Here is a 22,923-nt window from a genome sequence, read left to right on the forward strand (position 1 = left end):
GCGGGGCCTCTGAGGGCGCCGGAGGCTGGACCTGTCTCTGTGACAGTAGGATTCACGGCGAAGGGCCGGGCGGGGGGCGTAGCCCGGGCGGGGTGGAGGGGTGGGGACAGGGAGCCGCAGTCGCCCAGGTTTGCCTGTGGCGCTCACTGCTCCCCCTGGCGGCGAGTCCCGCCCCCTTCTTGCTGGAAGAGTGTTTCTGGGTGTACCTGAATGTCGGTGTGTACCAGTTTACGGGTCGAAGGTTGCCATGTTGAGGTTCCTTGGGCAGAAGGTGTTACCGCGCAAAAGCGTCTGAACCGCAGTCGGTGCGCAGCCCCGGCTGTATGTCGGCGGAGCTGACCGCGCTCAGAGCTTCGTGCGTCCGAGCGAGTCCTTGGGGGGCAGCTTGGCCGATGGGTTCCAGAAGGGGTCCTCCGGAGGGTCGCCTCGGTCTGCATGTGCTCAAGCACTCTTGTTTCTCCTTCGACTCCTCCCAGATTCCCTCCCCCCCAATCCCGATTCCCAGCCTCGCGCGCGCCCGGAGCCCACCCCCTCTTTTGGGCGCGAGGCCCCGCCTCCCGCCCCCTTTCCTCAGCCACAAAGTTTATTTGCAACAAAAGGGAGCGCGGAGCAAGCAGCCAAGAGGGAGGGAGCGGGAGCCGGAGCGGGAGCGCGAGGGGAGGCAGGCAGGCCGGCTGGCGGGCACGGAGCCGAGGAACAGAGCACTGGGATCCTGCCCGGACCGGGCCGAGCCGCGATGCTCCGAATCGCACCGGCCGAAGAGGGGGCCGGTCCCGGGGGTCGGCGCTGAGGCGGGAGGGACCGCGCTGGATGGAGCCGATGCCGCCCGCGGCCTCAGAAACTTGAGCCGCGGCAAGATAAACCTCTGCTTGAGTCTCTGCGCCCTCTCCCCGCAAAGCCCCTCACACTGCTGCTGCAGAAGCCAGGCCTTCGGACCCCGGCTGCTGCGCTCCTTCGGGGCGAGGGCGCAGGGGGGGGTTGGCCGCGGCTCCCCGAGGCCAGCCCCCCCAGAGTGAGTGCTGCCACCATGGCGGACGGGGCGCCCCGGTCCCCGCTCTATCGCAGCGTCTCGTTCAAGCTGCTGGAACGCTGGAGCGGCGGGCCCGGGCCGAGGGAGGAGGCCACCGACACCCCCGGGTTGCGGCGCCGCGCCTCGTGCCGGCCCGCCGCGTCGGTCCCGGGCCAGCCCTCCCGGCGCGTGTCCAAACTGGCGTCGGGGCCCCCGGCCGCCCCCGCGCAGCCGCGCCCGCTCCGCAGCCTCTCGCCGTCGGTGCGCCAGCTCTCCCGGCGCTTCGACGCGCCGCGCCCGGACGACCACCACGCAGGGGCCCGAGACGGGGGCGTCTCCCCCGGGGCCGCGGAAGAAGCGGCGGAGGGCGCGGCGCGCGGGGCCTGGCCCAGCGTCACCGAGATGCGCAAGCTCTTCGGTGGCCCTGGCTGCAGGCGGCCCAGTGCCGACTCTGAGGCCTCGGGGACGCCCAGCCCCGACGGTGCCGTGTGGGAGCCGCCGGCCCGCGAACCCCGGCAGCCACCGACGCCACCTCCTCGGACGTGCTTCCCCCTGGCGGGCCTGCGTTCCGCGCGGCCGCTGCCCGGCCCAGGGACCGAGGGGAGGAGGCGGCGGCAGCAGCAGCAGCAGCAGCAACAGGAGCGGGCGCAGCGTCCGGCGGATGGTTTACATTCTTGGCATAGCTTCTCCCAACCGCAGGCCGGGGCCCGGGCCTCCTGCTCCTCCTCCATCGCCTCCTCCTATCCTGTCAGCCGCGGCCGGGCTGCCAGCTCCAGCGAGGAGGAAGAGGAGGTCCCGCCGCCGCCGCCGCCTGGGGCGCAGAGTCCGGCCTACCACGGAGGCCACTCCTCGGGCAGTGACGAGGACCAAGACGGTGAGGGCGGCCACCGCTGGGGAGGGAGGCCGGGACCCAGGCCTGGAAGCTCCGGCTTGGATAAGGACTGTAGGCCAGACAGTTATGGGTTAAGTCTGGGCAGCATGGACTCAGCTGGGGAAGCCAGGAGTCCCGAACCCCCCAAATCTCCAAGAGCCTCTAGTGAGGAAGGACCCCGGGAGTGGGGTAGTGGCTCGCCTCCCTGTGGATCAGGTCCTCAGGAGGGACTCCGGCCCATGTCTGACCCTGTGGGGGGAGCTTTCCGCGTGGCCAAGGTGAGCTTTCCTGCATACCTAGCCAGCCCAGCAGGCTCCCGTGGGAGCAGCCGTTATTCCAGCACAGAGACCCTCAAGGACGAGGACCCATGGGCTAGTCGGGGTTCTGGGGGCTGGGGCATGTATCGCTCCCCTAGCTTTGGAGCTGGAGAAGGGCTCCTCCTAAGGCCCCAGCCTCGGACCCGCACCAAGGGACTTGTGGGCACCACCAGGGCATTGAGAGATGGAGGACTGGAGCTGGACAAGAGCCGGCAGCGGAAGTCCCTGTCGAATCCAGATATTGCCTCAGAGACCCTGACACTCCTCAGTTTCCTTCGCTCAGACCTTTCAGAGCTGAGGGTCCGAAAGCCCGGTGGGCGCCCCAGTGACCTTGGGAGTGGCCCCTTAGATGGCAGAGACTCACCATCAGCGGGTGGCCCCGGGGCACAACTTGGACCCACGCCGGCCCCAGCCCCAGCGTCACCTGGCACCCGCCCCACACTCAAAGACTTGACGGCCACCCTGCGGAGGGCGAAGTCTTTTACCTGCTCTGAGAAGCCCGTGGCCCGCCGCCTATCCCGCACCAGTGCCCTGAAGCCCAGCTCCTCTGAGCTCCTGCTGGCAGGCCCAAGTGCCGAGGGGGACCCACTGCCCCTGGTTGTCCAGGATCAGTATGTACAAGAGGCCCGTCAGGTTTTTGAGAAGATCCAGCGAATGGGTGCCCAGCAGGATGACGGAAGTGATGTCCCCCTTGGAAGCCCTGACTGGACAGGAGACATGACCCAAGGGCAGAGGTCCCAGGAGGAGCTCTCTGGCCCTGAGTCTAACCTGACAGATGAGGGCATTGGGGCAGACCCGGAACCTCTTGTTTCAGGCTTTTGCAGCCTGGGTACCACAGGGGTGTGGCGACCCCTTTCCTCATCCTCAGCCCAGACCAACCACCATGGCCCTGGGGCTGAAGATAGTCTGGGAGGGTGGGCCCTGGTGTCCCCTGATACCCCTCCCACACCAGGTGCCCTCCGACGGAGGCGCAAAGTCCCTCCTTCAGGCCCTGGCGGGACTGAACTGAGCAATGGGGAGGCAGGTGAGGCCTACCGGTCTCTGAGTGACCCAATTCCACAGCGCCACCGGCCTGCCACCTCCGAGGAGCCCTCTGGGTTCTCCGTGGATAGCAACCTTTTGGGCTCACTGAGCCCCAAGACAGGGCTTCCAGCAGCCCCAGCTGTGGACGAGGGCTTGACCAGTGGCCACAGTGACTGGTCTGTGGGCAGTGCAGAGAGCAAGGGTTACCAGGAGGTTATTCAGAGTATTGTTCAGGGGCCCAGTGCTTTGGGGCGTGTGGTGGATGACAGGGTTTCTGGCAAAGCCCCCAAGAAGAAATCTCTGAGTGACCCCAGCCGCCGTGGGGAGCTGGCTGGGCCTGGATTTGAGGGCCCTGGAGGGGAGCCCATCCGAGAAGTCGAGCCCATGCTGCCTCCATCCAGCAGTGAGCCCATTCTTGCAGAGCGGCGGGCAGAACCAGAAGAGCCCAGTCCTGCCAGGGGCCGGGCACAGTCTGAGAGAACCCTACCCAAGACCCCACCTGCCTCCTCCACTCCACACCGTGACTTCCACCTTGACCCTAAGCTGGCTGATGTTCTGTCCCCACGGCTCATCCGACGGGGTTCCAAGAAGCGCCCAGCCCGGAGCAGTCATCAGGAACTACAGAGAGAGCAAGGCAGTGAGGACCAGACTAGCAGCCTGTCTCGGGCCCGCCCATCCTCCAAACACGTTCGCCACGCGAGTGTGCCCGCCACCTTCACACCAATTGTGGTGCCTGAGCCACCGGCTTCCGTCGGACCCCCTGTGGCTGTGCCAGAGCCCGTGGGCTTCCCTGCCAGAGCCCACTCCACACTGCAGGCACCGTCACTTGAGGATGTCACGAAGCAGTATATGCTGACCCTCCACTCTGGCGAGGTCCCTGCGCCAGTACCAGTGGATGTGCCCTGCTTGACTCCTGTCGCACTGTCTTCTGCTGAGGCCAAGCCCCCTGAGGCAGCCCGGGCTCCAGAGGAGCCTGCCCCCGCCAGGAAGTGCTGCAGCAAGCCACAGGTGGTGAGTCCTTTGTTGAGGGGCTTTTGCGGGGTGGGGGTCGGGCAGAGAAGGGCCGTGGGCGCTGACTTCCACAGGGGCCTTTGGAGTGTGCTCATTGGGAAGGTGCCCAGGTCTGAGGGTGCTTCCCTGGTCCTGGGAGCGCCCAGGTAGTTTTAAGAGTGTTAATGACACAGGGCTCCTGCCTACTCAGGCCCCAAAGGCTTCTGCTGGTGCTGATGTCAAATGTTCTTGCCTGCTTCGAGGTATTCTGGGTGATAATTACAAAGGGTTCTAATCTAGTCCTCTAGCTGTTTCTCAGGGACTGGTTTTAGAGAGTCCTAGCTGGTTCTTTTCTATAAATACACAAGGAGGTGTGAGGGTCTTTCCTGAGTCCTGCAGCCCTATCGGTCAGACCCCTTGTAGGATGTTGGGGCTTGGGGTCCACAGTTGACAGAGGTTTGTACTTCCTCGTGTGGCTCTCCGGTGGCAGATCAAAATGTGGGTTTGTCCCTGAGCCCGGGAGAATTGGAGAGGTACAGGCATTACTTTACGGAGGAGCAGAAAACACTGTATGAAGTACTTCGGTGGCCCCGGCCTTTCTCTGTGCCTCAGCCTCCCCATCTATAAAGCAGCGGGTTGCACACAGGGTACCTACGTCTCCATCCAGCTGGTGCTGCACAGATTTGGGGCAGTTCACAGGTTGGAGTCGAAGCACTCTTGGTGCCTGAGGTCTAACAGCGCCTCTTGTGATCAGAGTGGGGGCTTGCCGGGGAGAGCAGGGCCAGAGAAGAGCCCGCCCAAGCTCAGCAGAAGGGGCCTGGAGAGAGTTTGGAGTGGCTCCAGCCCCCACAGGCAGGGCTGCCTCTGGGGAGCGGGGGGTGGGGGGGGGGAGGAGGGCACTGGTCCCCCATCCTGCCAGCTTTCATCTCTCCCACCCCACCCCCTTCCTGGTGACTGTGAAATGCTTCCCCCTTCCTCTGCCAGACCCCAAGACCTGGGGACGCAATCTTTCCGAGGCCCCCACTTCTGCCTTCACATGTCCCTGGAGTTTTGGCCATAGGTTCAGATAGGTTCTGGGTGCTGTGGTGCCCCGGCGTCTGACGGGAAACTAGATTTTGGGTTCTGGGCCTAGTGTGGGGATGGCTCGGACTGCACTGCCACTGTGTTCCCTGCCTGTGTGAAGAGCCTGGAAACCCTAAAGCCTGGACTAATTTGGTCACTCCCAGTTCTCAGCACTCTCACGGCCCCTCTGAACTCTTTCTTTGTTTCTCTTTCCTTGTCTCTGTTTCCCCCTTGTCCTGGCTCTGGTGTCTCTCACAGAGGCCACAGAGAAAGCCAGCAGGCAGGGAGTGGGGAGAGGGGAAATTTTGGACCTTGCGAGAGTCTGGTAGGACAGCTCCAGTGCCCCTAACTCCAGTGCCATTTGTCTTTGGAACATAGGGGTTGGGGAGGGCAAGAGCAAGGGCAGCTCTTGCCAGGGGCCCCTTCCCCAGCTGTCTTTCCCATGTAATTATCTCCTCAGGGAGCCTTGAAGGCTAAATTAGGGAAGAAGGCAGGAATGAACCAAGGGACTCAGGGAAACCCGGGGCGGGGGCGCGCTCCTAAGAAGAAGAAGCATTGAGACCCAGAGAGGAGGTGGGAGTTTTTGCAGGATTGGCTTTTGGTCTGCCTGCCTTCATATTGTCCCCCTGTCCCACCAAGTTCGGGGAGAAGCTTAGCCCCCTCCACCCCCAGAGGGCTATGAGGTAGGGCATATCTGCCCACAATACAGGCTTCTCCCTGTCCTCAACAGAGCCTCTCTCCAGCCTCCAAACCTTAGCCCATTCTAGTCCTCCCACCTTTCCAGGCCCAGCTTGATGTTCCCTCTTGCCTCGTAGAGGAAGGAACTAGTAAGTCTGTATTTGGAAGAGCAAGGTTTGAGCCGAGGCTCCAAATCCCTGTGTGGCCTAGGATCACTCACATCCCTGCTCTAGACCTCACTTTCCCCTTCTGTAAAATGGGGTTAATGGTTTCTGCTGGCAGGCTCTTGTAGGGTGAGTGGGTGGTGTGATCACTCCCTCCCTGGGGGCAAGAGAGAGGGGGAAAAAACAGGCTCCACTGCCCCAGCTACTTCTCAGTGACCAGCCGTGGTCCCTCCTCCCTGCCCCCTACTGGTTTCTAAGCACAGGGCTGGACACTCTGAACCTCAGTATAACCTGGTAGACTTGAATTGGCTCAAAAGAGAATCACTATCCCCTAATTCCCCAACCCCCTCATAAAGCTTGGAAGTTCTCCCATCTGCTAGCCCAAATCCCTTCTGCTACCCCTTCCTTCTGCCTCCAGGAAGATGGGGAGCAGCTGTTTACCCCCTCCTTTTGGCCTCCATGGAAGAGACAATGTTCCCTTGTTTCGGGCCTGGGGCTCCAGTCACGCTGCATGGGCTGTGGGTGGAGATGGTGTGGTGTGAGCTCCAGAATAAGAAGGGAAGAGAAGAGGCTTTCACACTTTGCTGATGAAGCAGGAACCAGGCTGAACCCAGCCAGGGGCAAACAAGAGAGGCCCTTGGTGGCAGACGTGGCCCCTGACCCAACTCCAGGCTTTGGGGAGTCCCTCAAACTCAGGTCTCTCCCGGCCCAGAGTCTGTATCTGCCCTCTGCGTGGCGTATTATCCCCTTGTGAGCAGGTGGCCTGGATAGCAGGCCCAGCTCAGCCTCTGACTCGCTCTGAGACCTGGACAGAGTCATCTTGGGCCTCGACTTTCCCATCTGTACAGTGGGATGTTAGACAACCTGATCTTTGAAGCTCTGAGGGAGGACAGCCTGCAGAGTGGTCAAGGAAAACAGGAAGCATTGGAGTGTTGCTGGAAGAGAAAGGCAGCTCTGTGCAACAGCTGTGAGAACCTAGGAGCCCAGGGAATGAGGAATAACTCGTGGTCATTTAATCTCTGAACATCTGCTTGCGTTTCTGCTGGGAGGTGGCAGAGCCCTTGGAGCCTCCGTGCCCTGCCCCTTCCACACCCCTTGTCATTTCCACTTAGAACCACAATAGCCCGGATGATAGACTCTTCTTTCCAGGGCTCCCCTACCCTGGCCTTAAAGTACGGGGTCTTAGAGCCCAACCTTCTGCTCTCAGGTACTGATACCCATTTGACAGATGTGACAACTCTAGCCCAGAAACAGGAAGTGATTGTGTCTCAGAATCGTAGACAGATTGACTCACAGAATTTTAGCATACTGAAATAGCAGTAACAGTGGCTAACATTTATTAAGTACTTACTGTATCCCAGATACTCTGAATGTTTCATTCTTCAAATGTAAACCCTGTGAAAAATTTCCACTGCTGGATTCTTAGAATTGCAGGCTGTAGAGTGTCCGTGTCTTAGAGGTGAAGAAGCCCAAGCGATCCCTGTTTCTTGGAATTGCCCTGCCATCTAAGTAAGGGGGACAGGGTCGGGGGTGTTGGGGGGGTGTCACCTGCATACCCCTAACAGCCTGAGCACTTTCCTGGTGGTTATTTAAGTCACTGGGACCTGGGGGTGGGGTGGAAAGAACTTTGAGACTCAGAAAGGAGAATGCTGGGTCTAAGCTCCCGCAGCAAGGCAAGGCACAGCCAGGCCCAAGCACCAACCTCCTACTCCAGCTGACATCCCCCACCCCCACCCCCAGCTTGCCCAGCCAGCTCTTGCCTTGCTGAGGAAGGCCTGGGTTGCAGCTCTCCATCACCTTTTTTCTCTCTGTGTCCCCTTGGCGGGGAACCCATGGGGGCGGGGGTTCTCTCCTTTCCCTCCTTGGCTCTTTGCTATGATTTTTCCATGGAAACTGGTTTTGGGAGGGGAGGCAATCAGGACATTTGGAGTTCTGAGCGGTACCAAATATCTATAATTAAATGTCTTGTCACCCAGTAGGAGGGTGGGATGGGGAGGACAGGCAGAGGGCTGTCCCTTTATTCTGTTTATTCCCTGCCCCCCTACTCCTTCCTAAGGGCCCCGGACTATTGGAGGGAGTACAGTCCAGGAATGGGTGTTCCCCCCCCAAAACTTGGAAAAGTTGGGGGATGGACCGGAGTTGAGTCTGACATTTTTCAACCCCACATTTCTGGGACCAGCTGGTTTGGGGATGCTCTGGGCTGCTGCTAGTCCTGTCCCCAGCACCCTGCCAGTGTAGGGACTTGCCCCTCTTGCTTTCTTCCCCCATCTGTGATCTCAGGCTACACGTGCTGCCCTGCAGCAGATGGAGGCACCCCCAGGTCTGGGGGACCAGACTCTCAGAGAGTTCAGAATCTAGAAGCAGACCGAAGGGACTGTAGGAGGTTGAGGAATTGGCCTGAGGGTTGGCAGGGGAGACTTCTTGGAGGAGGCTATGCCTGGAGCCTGGCCTTGAAAACTGGGAGAGTGTGTATAGCCAGAGAAGAGAGGGAGGGCACAACATGAGCAAAGGCTAGGAAGAAGGAAAGACATGGCAGGTTGTGTGTGGTAGGAGTTTCCATCAGAGACGTGGGTGACCCTTGACAGAACAATGCATTCATCCATTTAACAAATACTTAACTGAGCTCCTAGACGCGCCCTGCCAGGTCCTGGGGATACAGTAAGAAACAAAACAAAGGCCTGGCCTCATGGAGCTTCCAGACTAGTGAGGAGACCTGTGTATAAATGGATACATTATGTGTCAGGGAGAGGTAGGGCCTAGGGAGCAAAAGAAAGCAGGTTAAGGGAGTAGAGACTGACAAGGAGGGAGTACTATCTTAGATCAAGAGGTCTGGGAAAGCCTTTATCAGGAAGTGAGATCTGAGCAGAGGCCTAGAGGAAGTGAGAGAGCAAGCCAGGTAGCCATCTCGGGGAAGGAACATTCTGGGCAGAGAAGAACAGCATGTGCAAAAGCCCTGAGGTAGAAGTGTGTTGGAGAAATGCGGAGGATTGTGCGGATGGAGCAAAGTACGAATGAGGTCAGACAGGTAAGGGCGGGTGGAGGTAGGTCTCATAGGCCAATAGCATCTACTTGAAGTGAGGTGCGGTGGGCACTTTTGGAAGGTTCTGAGTAGCGCAGTGGCCTGATCTGACTTAGGCGTTCATTGGTCTGCGCTGACTGCTCTGTCAGGGTAGTTTGCAAGGGCCCATGGTGGAAGCAGGGAGGCCACTAAGGAGGCCACTGGAATAATCTGGGTAAGGAGCTGATGGTGGCTCAGCCTGGGACCGAGGTGGTGGAGTAGTGGGTTTCTGCTGCAGCCCAGAGGGTTTCGTGAGGGCCCGGACCCCAGCATTCAAGGTGACCACGGAGCTACTGGGGCTCTCATAGCTGAGCAGCGTGTGAGGGGTTGGTTAGGGTGAGGAGGGGGAAGTTGATAAAGCCCCCAGGGTGTCCTGGGGCTATAGGCTGCACTGACCGCCCCCTGCAGACCCACACTGGCTGGGCTCAGAGAGTAGGAGAGTGGAACCACCACAGGGCCCTCGTGAGGATAGCGACAGTGCCATGTCCCATCGGTGTCTCCTCTGCAGCCGCCATGACACCCATCTGCTCCAGCTTGCATAGCTCCTGGGACAGGGAGCTCACGCCTCTCTAAGGTAACTCTGTCCCTCCCATTTGGTCCTCTAGCCAGGTGGGCATTGCCATGGTCGCAATATATGGATGAAGAAGCAGGTCCAGCGTAGACAGAGGTTTGCCTAATGCCCTGTGGCTCAAGTATGGGATTTGGCCCCAGGTGTCCTGACACCCAGGCCATACATCGGCCCCACAGAGTTCCCCCCTGAGCAGAGTTGGCTGGAATGGTGATGGTAGGGTGGGGGAAGGGGGAACCCATGTTTCCCAGAAAGGCTTGAAGCCCTGGCGTACTTATTGGGAAATGTGCCCAGGCAGCCTGGCGCCTTGCTGACAGGTCCTAAAACAGGGGCTCTGGGTCCCCTGGGAAGCAGGAGCCTATTGGAGCCAATGCCCCCACCTTGGGAGTTGATCCTCTCCTCCCACTTCCACCCCAGGCCTCTGGGGCATTCCAGCGGTGGACCAAGCCAGAGGAAAGCTGCCAGGCTGCCAGGCCCTGGGCAGTGACTGAGCCCCAGCCGATGACATGCAGGGGCCTGAGGCCCCAGCCAGGGTATCTGAGCTCCCAGAGGGCTGTCCGCGACCACCCCCTCCAGTAGCCAGGATCACCAGGGATGACTTGGTGTAGCACATGGCGGTCTGCACTAGGGGTCAGGGGATGGGGTCCAGCCTTAGCCTCTCCAGTTTACTTGTGGCCTTAAGCGAGTCCCTTCCCCTCAGAGCCACAGATTCCTCCATGCTGTGGGCACCAGGATAAAAACTACCCCCTGCCCAGGGCTGGTGGGAGAGGCAATAGCTTTCCTGAGCAGGTCCTATTTTGCAGACTGAAGAGCTGGCAGGTGGGGGCTCACAGCCCCATTAGGCAGCTGAGGAGACAGAGGCTGAGTGGGGCTGGGCCTCCCCAGGTCTGGCCCCCGACGCCTTGCCCTTGCCACTGGCAGCTGTTCTGGGCTCCTCCACACGCACAGATGAGGCCTCTCCCCACAGGGGTGGTGGGCTGGGACGCTCAGTCCGGGGCCTCGCCCCAGAAGTGGTGATGCTGCTGCCGCCAGGATTTTTAAACTTTGTCCAGGGCATGGGGCCCTCACGTGGCTCTGAGACTCTCCCCAGGCAGAGAGAGACTGAGGGGGCGTCTGCATAGGCCCCTGAGGTCAGAGGGACATGAGTTGATTCCAGTCTAGGCTGGCAGATGGGTGGTATATTCGTTTCCTATTGAAATTACCACACGTTTAGGACCTAAAACAGTACAAATATTATCTTACAGTTCTGGAGGTCAGAAGAAAAGGGTTTCACTGGGCTAAAAATTAAGGTGTTAATAGGGCTCTGTTTCTTCTGGAAGCTTTAGGGGAAAACCTGTTTCCTTGCCTTTTGCAGCTTATGGTGTCTGCTGACACTTCTTGCTTGTGACCCCTTCCTCCATCTTCAAAGCCAGCAGCTTCGCACCTCCAAATCGTTTTCCCACCCTGTACCTCCTGCCTCCTTCTTGTAAGGACCCTGGTGATTCCTTTGTGCCCACGCGGATCATCCAGGATAATTTCCTCCTCTCAGAATCCGTACTCTGCAAAGTCGCTTTTGCCATGTAAGGTAACATATTCACGGATTCCAGCGATTAGGACGAGAACATCTTTGGCAGCCATGATTCTGCCTACCACAGGTGGGCAGAGGGGCCGGGCTGTCAACTCCTGAGATCCAGAGTTTCCAGGAGGTGCTGGGCACGAAGCGGAGCCTGGGAACACAGGCCTGCTGCATTTATCCTGCATTTGTGTCTTCCTGTGGTCATTTGTCATTTGTCATTCCTTCATTCTGCAGTCAGCTCTTGAGCCCCTTAATGGGCAGTGGGGACACACAGGGAAATCTTGGACATCCTCCCTGCCTGCCAGTGCTTTTCAGCAAGGGTCCTAGTCCCCTGAGGTGGGTGGGGTCCAGACCATGGCTGAGCACTGGCCTGGTGGGAGAGGGACAAAAGTGCCAATGGGTCTCTTACGGATGGGCTTGGCTTTTAGGGGTGGCTGGTCCTGAGCTTGCTGACTAAAATTTGGGATGAAGCAGCTTCCAAGAAGGGCTGTTGGTGGGGAGTCCGGAGCCCCAGGCAAAGAGGGAAGGTGAGGGTCTAGGGAGGGAGTGGGAGTCACATCTCTGTGGGGCTGCTGTAGGTGAAGCTCAGGGGCAGAAGGGGAGGAGCTCCCTATCCCCGTGTGCCGGGAGCTTCATGTTGGGGATTGGTGACCCTGGTGCTGTTGGACCAGAAGACCTGTCTGGTCCCTTCATGCCCTGAGAGGCTGAGGCACTTCCCAGAAGGTGGCATGTGGAGGGAAGGAGCTCGACCCAGATCCTTTCTTCCCCCAGGCTGGCTTTGGGACCCAGGGCAAGCATTTACAGCCTCCTCTGCATTGCCCCCTCACGCCACCAAGGATTATTGTGCTGTTTTCTGTGTGTGTGTGTGTTTTAAAGATTTTATTCATTTATTTGACAGAGAGAGACAGCCAGCGAGAGAGGGCACACAAACAGGGGGAGTGGGAGAGGAAGAAGCAGGCTCCCAGCAGAGCAGGGAGTCCGATGCAGGGCTCGATCCCAGCACCCTGGGATCCCGCCCTGGGCCAAAGGCAGACGCCTAACGACTAAGCCACCCAGGCGCCCTCCACCAACGATGATTGTTAAGATTAAATGAAATCATGCTAAGAGGTCTTGGCACATAGAAAGTGCCCAGGAAGTGTTAGTTCCTTCTTTCATGACTGAGAGGCAGGAAGCTAGGATTCTGAGATTCTCATAGATGTTGACTCCAGGGTGTTCCCAGCATCTCTTTCCAGCTTAAAGCAAAGGACAAAGCTCTAGACAGGAGGGCAGGTGGGGTACTGACTGGGGAGGGCCGGTGGCCCAGTAGCCTGGGCCTTTGGAGATGGGAGGTGGGCAAAGGAGAGGGCTGGGCATTTGTGTAGAGTCCAGTACCCACTGTCCTTGCTCTCCTCTCCAGCTCCCCCTCTCGCTTTGTTACCACCAGCCCCAACCTGGAGGCTGAGCAGAGCCAGAACCCTCTCTGGTCAAAGCCCCAGGCCCATGGGAACCGGCCTGTGAAGCAGGGCCCAACAGCCCCTCCAAGCCAGAGAGTCTGAGGGTCTGTGTGCCTGGTGGGCTTTGGGGTCGGACCAATAAGGGTTAACATCTCAGAGCAGACTCTGACTCAATCACTGAGTGAAGACTAACAAGTCATTTCATCTCAGCTTGGAGCCTCAGTGTCCTGCTGTGTCAGCCCAGGACCCCACTCTCGGAAGCTCTCAGAACGGTGGCCACTTTAAGGGCATGTACTTTTGAGATTGCTAGTTCAGAGTGTAGAATCTTGTGGTTTCAGGATGAAGGATTCTGTTCTTTTCCAGGAGTCCATACCTCTTAGCTTGATTTTGTTCGTGCATTTGAGATGGTTACTTCTTGGTTCTGAGACTCTGGGGCCAAGGAGAGGCGGGGCGGTCCTGGGCCAGTGCGGGGGACTGTGTTGGAGGGGGCCAGGCTGAGTGAGCTAGCGCCAGGTTGGTGTCTGTTTCCTGTTTATTGGTTCCCAGGGGGTGAGCAGGCCCTGCCCCAGAGCAGCAAGGAGCAGGAGGGAGGGAGGCGGGGTGTCCTGGCTGCCAGCCAGCCCCACAGCCCAGCCTCCTGGGACGGCTGAGACCCCTCCCCCTGAGCCCCCTTAGACAAACATCCAGTCCTTTCCCAGGACAGGGCACTGGAGGTCAAGGAGCAGATGTGGAAGGAAAGGGATGGGAGGACAGGAAGGGACCCTTCCCCCAAAAAATCCTACTGACTCCATCTTTCTTGGCTGCCTGTGTCACTGAAGTTGCATTCTGGGTTCCTCACTGTCCCCCTCTGTCTCTCCCTGTCTCCCGGGGGGGGGGGTGGTTGGAGTGGTGTGGTGGTGTGATGTCCAACTTCTTGGCAGGCCAGGAGGCAGGAGGAGGAAGAAAAGGGATAGGGCCCTCGATCCCAAGAGGTCCACCTGGAAAGATCTTTAGAAACCAGCTGTGTCAGGGCGCCTGGGTGGCTCAGTCAGTTAAGTGTCTGCCCTCGACCCAGGTCATGATCCCAGGGACCTGGGATGACAGTTGCAGTGGGCTCCTTGCTCAGCGGGGAGCCTGCTTCTCCCTCCGCCTGCCTCTCCCTCTGCCCGCCACTCCCCCTGCTTGTGCTCTCTCTCTCTCTGACAAATAAATAAATAAAATCTTTAAAAAAAAAAAAAAAAGGAAAGAAAGAAAGAAACCAGCTGTGTCTTCTATCCATCCCTTATCCCAGCATTATTCAGAGGGTAAACTGAGGGCCAGCAAGGGGAGGGCTCTTCCCCAAAGCCGAGACATAGTGGACCAGGCCCAGCAATCTGCCCTGTGCACCTCACTGCTGTTCCAGCCCCACCCTTGGACTGCTGCATGTAAGGGGCCACTGGGGATACTTGAGAGGGGGGATGGCCTGGGTCACTTGGCATTTTAGCGAGTTGGACTAAAGCAGGCAGGAACAAGAAGCCTCGATGTATGTCTTCAGAGAGGTCTCCGTTTGACCAGAGCACACAGGGAGAGGCCGTGTGTGCAGGAGCCAGGTCGAAGGCCTCAAGTGCCAAGTTAAATGGCCAGGGCTCTGTCCTGTGGGCAGTGGGGAGCCATGGAAGGTTAGGAGCTAAGGAGGAGCATTGCCAGATGGACACATTAAAAAACACCCTCTGGCTGTGGACTGGAGAAAGCAAGAGATGAGAACCCCAAATAAGGGGTACAGGTGATGCAGGGATGGAGAAAAAAGGACTTACTAGGGAGATCATTTAGAGGTGAAACCCGACAATTTAAATTTAGCTCAGGGGCATCATCAGAAACTGGGATGAGGGGAGTGGGGCCCACCTCCCTTATTTCAGTTAGAGAATATGGCAATGGGACAGAAGGCAGGGCCATCTGAGACATCCCCCTGCCTCAGGGCAGAATGTGCCTCTGCATTTCTAGAAGGAGAAGGGGGCTCTGAGCAGGCTCAGGTGCTTCTTGTCTGACTTCAGTCCCTCCTGCTTCAGCAGAAGTGCCTGCTTCTCAGTGGGGTCACCAGAGAAGAGCAGAGCTCCAGGCTACACCCCAATCCCACTCCTTCTGGGATTGGCCTGGGTAGGGGAGCATAGGGGGGGAAGAAGGAGCAGGCCTGTGCTGCCTTGCTAGCTATGACCCAAGACCAGTAACTCAGTCTCAGTCTTCCCCTCTGTGAAGTGGGAATCCCAGATGTGTCAGAGTCCAGGAAAGCTCTGGACTGTGCTGGCTCTCAGGAGCTGGGGGCAGGTGGACAGGCAGGCCGTCTTGCTAGCAGGGCTCGCAGTGGGTCCTGTAGTCAGAGACTAAGAATCCTTGTGATATTTGTACCGCAGACCCCAAGACAAATGCTGTTCTGTGCCCTGCAGTCCTGGAGGTCTTTCTGGAGGAGAGAAGGACAGGCTGTAGGGAGAGGAGCAACTTAGATTTGGGGCCTGATCTGAGCCCGTTTCCTCATCAGATGCCTAAGTAGCCTTCGAGCTCCTTGCTGCACCCCATCCTCTTCTCCCCTCCTCCTGGACCAGAGCTTTCAGGCTTCTCCCCAAGGCCAGCGGGGGCGTTGCCTGGGGCGGGTGAGGAATTTCCGAGGGAGCAGCTAAATTCAGCCCCAGCTAAAAATAGTCCTGGGCCTGGCCCCAAGGCTGGAGGGGGAAGAAGAGGAGGAGGAGGAGGGCAGGGCAAGCCCTTATCTTGCCTGCCCCACCTCTTCACCTGGACCCAGGGCCTGGGCTGCAGATGGCCTCCTCCCTCCTCACTCACACCAGCCCTTTCCCTTATGGGGCTCTTTGCTTTCTTCTCTCCTCCCTCCTCTGTCCTTCTCCCTGCCCTCCTCCCCCAGCCTCGCCCCTTCTGGCTGTCTCTTTTCCCTGTATCTCCCTGCCTCTGACAGAGCCAGACAGAGGCCTGTGGCCAGGACCAGCAGAGGGCCTTGCATAGGGAGGTGTCCCCTTGGCACTTGGTTCCTGAGTGCCAGGAACCACCCCCCTCCTCCACTGGCAGCTGATTGCAACCCCTCTCTTCTGGGATGGGAGTGTGGGGGATGACAGACCTCAAAGTTTCCAAGGTATGGAGATGTGGGTGGGGCCCCTGGCTCACCCCGTGACCTGGTACATGGTTCTGGTCAAGTGGCTCCACCCTTGCCAAGCCCTCCTGTTCCTGGCACACGGGGCATCAAAACACATTTATTAAATAAATAATGTGGAGGGGGTGGGGAAGGCAAGAGGAAGAGAGCTAGGCCCGGCCCTTGGGGAGTTCCCAAGCTGCTCTAAGCTCTTCCCACCACCCATGTCCAGCCCTGTTTGGGCTCTGCCCTGGGGATGGCAGGCCCGAGCACCCCGGCAGGTGAGAGCTGGCAGGTGGGCGAAGGGGCCTGTCCTGAGCCAGTACCAGCTGGGGGTGGGGTGGGAGCTAGACACTGAGGCTCAGGGAAGGTGACGGTCCTAGCTCAGATCACGGAGCGCAGAAGGACAGAGGTGGTGTTAGAACTGAGGCTGGCCTCACTCCACGGCTGCAGGAGTGAATTTGGTCTAATGTAGCAGAGAGATCAAGAAGGAAGTGGGTGGAAAGTCTTAGGAGACTGACCCTTAGTACTTGCGGCTCAGGGGTGGGGGTCACAAGTAGTGGCAGCAAAGCTCGTCAGGCTCTCCCTGTGTGCCCGGCACTGATCTGAGTACTTTCCAGGCACCCACTCGTTTAATCTCACAACCACCTGAGGGCAGGTACGGTCATCCCTGTTTCTAGATGAGGAGCCCGGGCAAAGCGTGATCAAGTAGTTGGCCTGGGTTAGGGAAGCTAGCTAAGTGGGGGATTGAGTTGAAACCCAGACAGTCTGGTTCCAGGATCTATGAACGTCACTCAGGCTCCTGGCTTTCAGGACAGCCTGTGTGGGCGGCGTGCCATCACTGAGGTGGGTATGAGGGAGGAGAGACTGGATTCCGCTTTGGACTTAGGAAACCCACTGCATTTGCAGTCCACAGTCCCGGCCCATAGTGGTTGGCTCCCTATGAGGGGCCCCTGGGGTGCAAGAGAAGGTGATGGGCAGGGCAGAGGGAATGAGTATTTCCCCCTATCGTTGGCCCAGGGACCTTTCTCTAGGTGCTGGAGTGCAGCTGAGGTGGGTGCTGGGCTCCTTGCTTGTGGAGAAAGCTCTGGGTTGGAAGGGTGCTGAGATGAACCACAGGCGGGGGAAGGAGGGGTGGGTAGGGGCAGGCCAGGCAGTGCTGGCGCGTCCTGCCTGCAGTATCTGGAAAGCAGATCTCTTGGGCCATGGCCGGCGTGACTCAAATGGAGACAAAAAAACCTTCCATATTTGGACAAAGAGCCCAGAGAGGCCCGGACCCGCAGCCAGCCCAGGCTGCCTCCCCCCACCCCCGGTCTCCCTCTGGGCCCCTAGCCCTGAGCCCTGTCCCACGAGTTTAACTCTTGGGCCTCAGGCAACACTGTGGCCTCCTCCTCAGTTATCAGGCCACCTTCCATGTGGCCAAGCCTGGGCCATGGGTGCTGGAGAAGAAACACCAAGTGTTGGGCCCTGAGCTTGGGGTGGAAATGCAGGGAGGAGTCCTGGCAGAGCTTGCAGGTTGGAAGGGGGTTACACACTTATACGGACAATTCACATGCGGGGGGATAAGTTGACTGTAGTATAAACCCAGTGTGGCAAAGCCTGAGGTCCACCACATGTAGGCATGCACACACACACACATACACACACACACACTCATACATTCATTTCTTTTCAATCCCCAGCAGACTTCTGTATTCACTAAGACATCTGTGCAGATATCAGAAATGAGGACCCAGCCTGAGAACCTCTCACACCTTCCCTGGAGCAAGCTTTGAAGACAGCAAAGTTGGAGTAGATAGGGACAGCCAGATGTCAACTTAACAAGTAATGTAAAGAGGCATTATCCATCTGGGGAAATGCAGATAGAGCCCTCCGTCCCTGCGCTGAAACCCCACGTCCCCCCCGTGTGGGGCTGGGCTGTGCAGTGGATGCCAGAACCAGGTGAACGGGGAGAGGGTCTCAGCCCACTTTCTGCCTGGAGCAGGACCTCACTCCCAGGCGGAGGACCCAGATGCTTGCTGTCACTGGTGGGGTAGCTGAGCTGACCACACAGCTGCTCCTAGCTTTTCTAATTAGCCCTGGGTAATTAACTCTGGAATCGGCCTGGGTGATGGGTTTGGAAAGCCCAGGGTAGCCTTTAAAATTCAGTTCCATCGTCACCCACTGGTACCTATATGTGCAGGGTTAGCATGTGGGCTATAGGACAAACAGACAGAGGTTCCTGCCCCAAGAAGAGGTGGGAGCCCCATCTGAGAACTGAGGACCAGAAGGAGGCCAAAGTGAGGGAGGGCAAGGGAGGCTAATGTGGCTGGAGCCTTAAAGAACAGCAGGACTGACTGGCAGAAATGGGGCCAGGCCTTTCAGTAGGAGAGAACCAGGAAGGTAGAGGCCTGTGATGGCATAAGCCCTGGTGTGTATGGGGTGCCATGAAAGCTCCCTGTTTCTGGAGAAGTCAGGGGGGTCCTGGGGAGTCTGGAAGGCCAGCCCTGAAAGTCTGGAGTTCACCCCAGGGCAGTAATTTCCAAACTCTTAAAAATAGTGGGGTGGCCCCTGAGTGGCTCAGTAGGTTAAGCGTCTGCCTTCAGCTCAGGTCATGATCCCAGCGTCCTGGGATTGAGCCCCTCATTGGGCTCCCTGCTCCAAGGGGGAGCCTGCTTCTCCCTCTGCCCCTCCCCTGCTCACGCTCTCTCTCTTTCTGACAAATAAATAAAATCTTAAAAAATATATAGTGGAACCCTTTCTTCTAGAGGAATCTTGACTCTACACTATAAAACAGGTCAGCTTGGAACCTTGTTGGTAAAAGTGAAGGCGGGGGCGTATCTGCCCTCTTGAATCACGTCTCCCCCCATGTACTTCCGTGGAGCCCCCTAGGACTCCGGCAGAGACCCCTGTTTGGGGCAGAAGGGCCCCAGTGGACGGGTTGAGAGCAGGATAAGCCTGTCCCTTCAGCTTCTCCTCAGGCTCAGTTCAGTCCAGCCAGGCTTCCTGGGCAGGGACAAACCCTGGTGGGGCCATGTCTCCAAAAGGAGCCAGGATGATGGAGCACCCCACCTTGGGGCTCCAATGAGCAGGCGAGGTCCCCTACCAGGGGCCTGTAGAGCTGGGCTGGGCCCTACTTGGTTAGAAAGACGCCCTTTCAGAGTGGTGAGAAGACCCTGATTGCTGACTGCTGCTTTCCGGGAAGGTCCAGGCCCTTCGAGGGAGGTGGAAGCTAGCTGCTAGCAGTGCTCCCAGCATGGGCATGCTGTCTGGCCCAGCTCCATCACTGACTGAGGACAGAGGGAGGCAGCTGGCTCCTCTAAGATGAGGTAATTTAGGTTAGAATTGGAGGACTCCTCCAGAGCTCAGAGTAAAAGGAAGTATGAACAGATATTGGCTGGAGAGAGCCTGAGCTCTGAGCCTGGCCAGTCCGAGGCCCTTCATGACCCAGGCTTTGCCCACCTCGGACACCAGCCTACCTGGCCTGCCACAGAGCTGAGACTCCCACTTCTTTGGCCATCAAAAACACTGACGGAGTCCGAAATTGTCAAGCGTAAAGACGGGATAATGCACCTTGCAGAGACCAGCATATGCTGAGGCCTGGTGTGTAAGAGTGTGATGATGGACTGGAGGAATCACTGTGGCCAGAGCATGACACAGCCAGAGTGTGACACAGGTGGGGAGCTGGCGAAGTTTCACCTGATGCTGGCGTGTCCGCAAGAGCTGGGTCACCCAGAGTGTTGGGGGCAGCCTGACTGCTCACGTTTGATCCTACATCCAGCTGTGTTGGTGTCATGGTTAGAATAGATTGGAGCCGGGTGGCTTAGGTTCGAATCCTGCTCTTCCTCTTAGCTGTATGACCAGGAGCAAGTACTTAATCCCTCTGTGGCTCTGTTTATGCACCTGTAAAATGGGGGTGGTGATGGCTGAGGAGGGGTCCCAGGGATGGGGAAAAGTGGATGGGGTCACCAAGAATAGCTTAGAGTCATCTTTGAGGGAGAGGGATATGCTGAGTTCCCAGAGGGAGGCTCAAAATACCCCCCAGGCAGCTGCCACAGGAAAACAGCTACGGGGCTTCGCTGAGGTGGGGTGGGGTTCTGTGGGCTTGGGGATCTACTGGATTCTTATTGGCAGAAATTCCCACCCTGCTATGACGTTGCCTGCGGCTGACCTCCCTTTACAGTCGGTATCTATGGCCCAGAGAGAGGCAGGATTGCTAGGGTTGCCCAGCGAGTTCCAGCCCCAGGTCCTTCATCTAGATTGGGGACTCATCTCCAAGCTTCGGCTGCCTCAACGCCTAGCCTTGAGGTTGCCTGACTTGAGGGGGCGTGGGGCCTATAAGGGAGGAATTTGACGGCTCTCTGCAGAAAGGGCGAGGAGCTTCCTCTCTGGCAGGGGGCAGGGAAAGTGTCTGGAGGAGAGGACAGATGACACTGGAATTGTACTAAAGAAGACTGAGTGGGAAACCGAAGGGGAAAAGCAAAGACAAAGCCTCCAAACTCAAGGTCCCAGAGCAACCCCCTCCTTCTTTTATCTGGTTTTCACTCACCAGGAGCCCCCTTGGGACTTGGTCCTGTGTGTAGGCTGGGAACACAGGGCAGTGCCCAGGGGCGATCGGGGGCTGCTGTGGAAAGGCCTGGAGACTGGGGGAGCCCAGAACGTCAGTGTACAGAAGGGACAGTTCCTGAGGAAGAGACTGAAGCGAAGCCTTTGATGGGTAAGAAGGAAGATGAAGAGGGTTGCAAAGGCCGAGATGGGAGCCTGAAGCAGCCAGTGGATGCCAGGTGGTGAGGTGAAGGGTTTAAAAATTCAATGTATATAGTTAATATTTTGAATAGGTAATATACTCATGTGGTTAAGAAAAATCCAAAAGGGGCGGGGGGCGACTGGGCGACTCAGTTGTTTGAGCGTCTGACTCTTGATTTCAGCTCAGGTCATGATCTCAGGGTCCTGGATCGACCTCTGCATCAGGCTCCACACTCAGCGGGGAGTCTGCTCGAGATGCTCTCTCTCTGTCCCTCTACCTCTCCCCGTGCTCTCGTGTGCACATTCTCTCTAAAACAAATGGATACGATCTTTAAAAAAAAAAAAAGGAAAAGAAGAAAAATCAAAAAGGATAAAAATTCTCCGTCCTGCCAACTGCCTAGTACGTACCCTGCCCCACCCAGGATACCCGTGTATTAGTTTTGTGACTCCTTCTATTTGCAAATACCTGCAAATGCACTGTCTTTCCTCCACTTTCCACATGGACAGAGGCACACAGCTGGCTACTTAGTGAGATCTTTGCCCAGATCTTTCCTTATCAGTGCGTTAAGAGCTTCGGTATTCTTTCCTGCCCTGTGCGGTGTCCCATCACACTGACAACCAGAGCTGTATTTAACCACACATTAAAGGATGTTTAGGTTATTTTCAGTCTTCTGTTACGAATAGTGCTGTGGTGAACGAGCTTGTTCATAGGTTATTCTGTACGGGGGCTGGTGTATGTTTAGATGTTCAGTTTCTTAGGAGTCGAATTGCTGGGACGCAAGGTGTATGGGATTCTGATTCTGACGCTCTGCAGAGGGTTCCGCCCCCGCAGCAAGCAGCCGGCTTCCGCACAGCACCCCCAAGCTGGACCCGCGCTATTGTCCCAAGCTGAGAGGTGAAATGGTATCTCAGTGTATTTTAATTTGCATTTATCTTACAATGAGGAAGGCTGAGCATCTTTCCACATGTCTGAGAGACATTTGGATTCCCTTTTCAAGGAACTGTTCATGTCCTTTGCCCATTTTTTTCTGTTGCAGCGAGAGAGGGAACACAAGCAGGGGGAGTGGGAGAGGAAGAAGCAGGCTCCCAGCAGAGGAGCCTGATGTGGGGCTCGATCCCGGAACGCCGGGATCACGCCCTGAGCCGAAGGCAGCCGCTTAACGACTGCGCTACCCAGGCGCCCCTGTTTTTTATCAATTTCTAGGAAGCTTTATAAAATTAAGGAGTTTATTATTGTCTGGATTATGAGTTGTAGATATTTTTTCCAGGTTTGGCACTCGATTTTTGCCTTTATTTGTGGTATATTTTTGCCATGCAGAAGGTTTTGTTTTTATGTGGTCTAACTTATCAAGCTTTTATTTTATGGCTTCTGTATTCGGAGTCACGGTGAGAAAGGCGTTTCCCACTCCAAGGTTGTAAAGCAATTTCCCCATGTTTCCCTCTGTTGTTTTATGCTTTCTTGTTTTGTTTTACATTTAAATCTTTGACCCATTTGGAATTCATCCTGGTGTGTGGCGTGAGTTACGGCTCCCGCTCTCTTTTTTCCCCAGAACTAGAGTGTCTTTTTGGGGTGGGTATGAAGCTGTTGGAGGTCAAGGCAGAGTGGTAAGAAGGGCTTGGGGCGACACCAGTCTAATGTGATAGGCACTTGCAGATGGGGCCTAGGCTGGGGGCATAGCATTCCCAAATACTCATCTTTGTTGTGTGACATCGGACAAGTCCCATCCCTTCTCTGGGCCTAAAGTATACCTAGAGTATAGCTGAAGAGGCCCTGGATATCACCCTGAACCCAGGGCTGACTGTGAGGGAGGTGATGGCCAGCAAGAGGGGGCCGTCCTGCAGGCGGGGACACGGAGGATAGCCACGGATCCAGCACCCATCCAGGCTGGGCTGAAGTGGAGGGGGTTGGGGGGCTGGCAGCAGAATTCACTGTGTTCTTGGAGTGGGCAGGCAGGAAGGCAGAGAGGGGCGGGCACCCATTTAAAAATACCCACTGCCTCCTGGCACGGCGGGCAGGGGTGGGGGGCAGGCCCTCTGCCAGGCCTCTGGATCCAGGAATGCTGAGGGTTGCTGGAGCAGGCACATTGTCAGTTGAGGACTGTGGACCCAGCCCAGCCCAACCATAGCCATTCCTGGAGGTCCTCTTCCCGCCACCATGAAGCAGGCATCCTTGTCCTCTCCAGTGGAGAAATAGGGACAGACCAACCTCCCAGAGTCTAGTCCTGGTACTGTCCTGGACTTGCTGTGTGACCTGGGGCCAGTCCCTGTCCCCTGGCGTCACTGTCCATCAAAAGGGGCAACTGGACTTGCCTCACATGCTTCTACCATCCTTGGGCCTCAGCCAGATTCCAGTTTGGATTAGAGCTGGGCGGGAAGAGC

General features: G+C 57.4%; 1 protein-coding gene across 1 annotated transcript in view; it reads left to right on the forward strand.

Annotated features, from left to right (window-relative positions):
* Positions 1-22,923, forward strand: part of ARHGEF17 (Rho guanine nucleotide exchange factor 17) — a 57,840-nt gene continuing 34,917 nt past the window's right edge. Inside the window, exon 1 of the mRNA XM_045816329.2 lies at positions 1-4,231. Coding sequence (XP_045672285.2) covers positions 1,028-4,231 — 3,204 coding nt within the window. The 5' untranslated portion in view covers positions 1-1,027. The remainder of the gene's footprint in view (positions 4,232-22,923) is intronic.

The sequence above is a fragment of the Ursus americanus genome, chromosome 16, assembly GCF_024610735.1.
Source record: "Ursus americanus isolate L20-20 chromosome 16, mUrsAme1.1.p, whole genome shotgun sequence".
Classification (NCBI taxonomy): Eukaryota; Metazoa; Chordata; class Mammalia; order Carnivora; family Ursidae; genus Ursus; species Ursus americanus.